The sequence below is a fragment of the Rutidosis leptorrhynchoides genome, chromosome 4 (assembly GCF_046630445.1).
Source record: "Rutidosis leptorrhynchoides isolate AG116_Rl617_1_P2 chromosome 4, CSIRO_AGI_Rlap_v1, whole genome shotgun sequence".
NCBI classification, from domain to species: domain Eukaryota; kingdom Viridiplantae; phylum Streptophyta; class Magnoliopsida; order Asterales; family Asteraceae; genus Rutidosis; species Rutidosis leptorrhynchoides.
The window spans coordinates 25,569,879-25,574,051 of NC_092336.1; the positions used below are offsets into that span (position 1 = coordinate 25,569,879).

The 4,173-nt window shown below is 34.7% G+C and overlaps 1 protein-coding gene across 1 annotated transcript; it reads left to right on the top strand.

Annotated features, from left to right (window-relative positions):
* The first annotated feature begins 1,564 nt into the window (after nucleotides 1–1,564).
* Nucleotides 1,565–3,668, top strand: LOC139840511 (probable carbohydrate esterase At4g34215). Its single transcript, XM_071830774.1, has 2 exons — nucleotides 1,565–2,178; nucleotides 3,372–3,668. Exons 1-2 carry the CDS (start codon nucleotides 1,597–1,599, stop codon nucleotides 3,666–3,668), a joined length of 879 nt encoding a protein of 292 aa, XP_071686875.1. The 5' UTR covers nucleotides 1,565–1,596.
* Nucleotides 3,669–4,173: the final 505 nt, after the last annotated feature.

The window sequence follows — 4,173 nt, forward strand, 5'->3', positions numbered from 1 at the left end:
GATGTATTATTGCTTAATTAATCGATTACATATGATAATGATGCGGTATAAATAACAAGACTAGAATGCAAACCTAATGGGCTAAAGATACATGAGGACCTTCAGGGCCGTCCCGTCAATTCTAAATTTTCATATGGGCCCTGTTCAATTATCAAAAAATGGGCCCTTTTGTATACAAAACTTTTAAATATATGTACGAATAAGTTCAGTAAATACTAAAAAATTTGGTTAAGTAGTAACACTATAGGCCCCTTTGGACTATGGGCCCTGTGCGAGTGCACGTGTTGCACGTCCTCAAATCCGTCCCTGAGGACTTTCTAGAACATGGGCTATAAATGATAAATATATATAAGTTCATCGTCTAACAATCTTTTAATTGTTAACATTGTGATTATATTAAATTGTGTTGATGTATTTCAATCTAAACATGTTTGCTTCTTTATTATTTCTGCACTTATTTCTGGGTTAAGTAGTGCAGAGACTTTGGAGTCATTTTGACAAAACGAAGTTTAGTGGTCAAAGTGCAAATTGGAGTTCATCTGTGTTGGAGCTGAAACAAGACTTGAGGGACTGGAAGTGCAAATTTAATTTATATATAACTTATTTTATTTTATTTTATTTTTTCTTTATCCTTTTTTATATTTTCTTTCTTCTTCACTTGATTAGGGTTGGTGATCGGTTGTTGATTCATCTGTTTACTCTGAGGGTACAAGTTCAAAGTTCATTGAACTTGTAACTGTGAGGCTATTGACTGTGTGATTTTTGTATTTGTGGTTTACAATGTGTTGATTGTAGATCGGATTTGTGATTTATTGACCTCTTGTGATTAGGGGGTTCACCTTATGTGATTAAAGGTTTATATTCTTGTTTATGTTCAAATTAGGTGATGTAATGTTTGATGTTGTTTCATTCCGCCTTGGTTGCACATTTGTAGGTGGTTTTATATTGTTATTGTGGGCATGTTTTGTTGGGTGCATTTGGGCATGTAGCGTTCATCAAAACGTATTATGTTTGATTGCATTTGTTTTACTAATGCGTTGAGCAGAACGTTTTGTAGGCTCATCAGAGCGCGCATTTTGGAATATATATATATATATATATATATATATATATATATATATATATATATATATATATATATATATATATATATATATATATATGTGTGTGTGTGTGTTTGTGTTTTCGCGCAAAAAAAAAAAAAGAAAAGAAAAAGACATTAAACATTGTTTTATTAGCTAATATACGATGAACTTATATTTTACTAATATTAAGTTGTAAAAAGTTATTTTCTTAATAGAAATTAGTAGGGATATAAGTAAGGGATAGTATATATAAAATTATAAACTATATATCTTGTTATAATGCATAACTTGTGGGTGATGCAATGCAGAATATATATGCGGTTGATCTTTTTTTTTTTTTCAGTAAAGTTTTGCTAGATGTTAAATGAGAGAAGCATAATAATATATACTTTGCTTTCAAGTCAGTCTATACAATACAAAACTCTATATGAATTTCCATCTTTTACATTCTTTGATTCATTGCTTTAAGTTAGAAAAAACACAATCCAACAGCCACATTACCTGTACAAATATGTTCCCTGTAAATATTTCCTACATTTTTCTACTCATTTCCTTCACCACAACAGTAGCCAATGCCGCAGCCGGCAAGAGCATTTTCCTGTTGGCCGGGCAGAGCAACATGTCGGGCAGAGGTGGCGTTGTTAACGACACATGGGACAATTACATCCCACCCGAATCTTCTCCAAATCTTTCAATCCTTCGTCTTAGCGCTGACCTTAATTGGCAGTTAGCCACTGAGCCTCTTCATCGAGACATTGATACAAATAAAGTATGTGGTATCGGGCCTGGAATGGCGTTTGCGAGTTCTTTGTTGGAAAAAGATTCGAGCATTGGGGTTGTGGGTTTGGTTCCTTGTGCAGTTGGAGGGACTAATATGAGTGAGTGGGCCCCTGGTGGGGAACTTTATGAACGGTTGATTAAACGAGCAAAAGGTGCGTTGGAGGGTGGAGGGACGATTCGTGGGTTGTTGTGGTATCAAGGGGAGAGTGACACAGTGAATCGAGAAGATGCAGAGTCGTACAAGAGTAAACTGCAGAGTTTCGTGCTACATTTACGGGCTGATCTTCTGTTGCCTGTGCTACCCGTTGTTCAGGTTCTAAAGCAATTTTGATTCATTGATTATATGAAAATTAGTCAATTTCGATTATATTGTGATGACAAGGGATGACATCGGACCGGGTTTAGGTAATTTCAGACTCGAACTCGATTACAAAACCCCGTCTCAAACCCGAACCCGAACCCGTTGGGTCTCCATTTAGTTATTAACTAGCGGGTAAACGGGTTTGCCCACAGATATTCGGGTTCCTGTTTACTTACGGACTATCGGGTAAACGGATTTCTCACGGGTATTCAAGTCTTTCTTTGGGTATACGAGCCAGGTAATTGAGTATACATGCCGGGTTATCGGGTTTAGGAGCCGGGTATATGGGCTCGGGTCTTTTTTCAGGTATACGGGCCAGGTAATCGGGTTTGTGTCTAAAACCATCCCAGGCCTAGACCCGTGGAAAAATTAAAATCATCCTCATACCCAATCCTAAACCTATTTACCCGGCCTGAACCCGGTATAAAAATATCGGATTTCGAGTTTTTCCATGATTTTTTTGCCATCCCCGGACATGTTATATTTTATTCAATGAGTCGATTACTATGCGTACATAGAAAATGGCCCAAACCTATCAACCCAGTGAAGAAAGTGAAATTAAAGACTCAACCTGTTGTGACTTGTGACATTATTCATTTCAAAGAGTTAAAATTTGAGATTTGAGATATTTAATATTAATCAAAACGCCCTTTTATAATACACAGTATATAAAATTGTCCCGCAAAAATAGGATACAAAAATGCACTCGTGATTCGAAAAACAAAAATAAATTGTGAATCGTCTTTGCAATTTGCGAATGACCTGGATTTTCCGATTATGGCGGAAATTTTCAGATCGCAACATTCGCAAAACCATGAAGACTTTGGCAAGAGACAATTTTTTTCTAATGACGTGGATTTCTCGGTAATAACCGAGAAATTTCAGTTCTCTACCAGAATATTTAGTCAAACCAGGCAATTCTCAAATCGCAAACGACATTCGCAACATGCAATTGTGATTGCATTTTTGGAAACTTTTTTTTCTCTCTCTAAATTCTTATAGTGCGTTAAAAAAAGACGTTTTGATTAATCTGAAGTATCTTATTATTTTGGGTTATAGTTATATAACACATTATAATCTATTTTGTCACACATGCTTTATCTATGGATTGATCACAAATTGCCAATTTTACGGACCGGTTGTAGGTGGCATTGGCATCTGGAGAAGGAGAGTACATTGAGATAGTGAGAGAAGCCCAATTGGGAATGGACTTAGTGAACTTAAGGACAATTGATGCAAAGGGTTTGGAGTTGGAACCAGATGGGTTGCATTTGACTACCGCATCTCAAGTAACAGTGGGGAAGATGTTAGCCAATGCCTTCCTTCAAAGCCAACCTTCTTCTATAACCAGTCATGCATCAATAATGCCTCCAAACCTTGTGACAAATTTGTTGCCTTGTATTTTAGGTTTTGTACACTATTCATTTTTACTTTATTTGTGACATATTTAATTAACTTATTTAGTATTAATTTATTGAGGAGGTTTTTCAAAGATTACCTATGATTAAGATTGATGTTACGGTGACAAAAAGGAAAAAAAAAAAAAAAAAAAATTAGACAGATTTTCGAGTTATTTTATGAAAGAATGAAACGAGATGAAGAGAAATGAAGGGGACGGAAGTGTCATCATTTCAATTTGAGAAAAATGACACGAAGGAAAATTACATAAAATCATTCATCCACTTTTCTTTCTGTCAAAACTCGAGAACACTAGTTATTTTTAGATTTCTTTTCATTTTCTTTTATTTCTCTTCAAAATAATACTCAGAGATAATGCGTAATATTGATAAATAATTTATCGCTAGTATTATCTAAAATGTTACTCCATGTAATAAAAGAAATTTTGTTAACACTTTGCAGCAATTTTGTCACTGAAAACGAGAAATGCTAAAGTTAAAATAAATTGTAAATAAAAACTTATAAAATAATATTACATTAAAGTTTAAC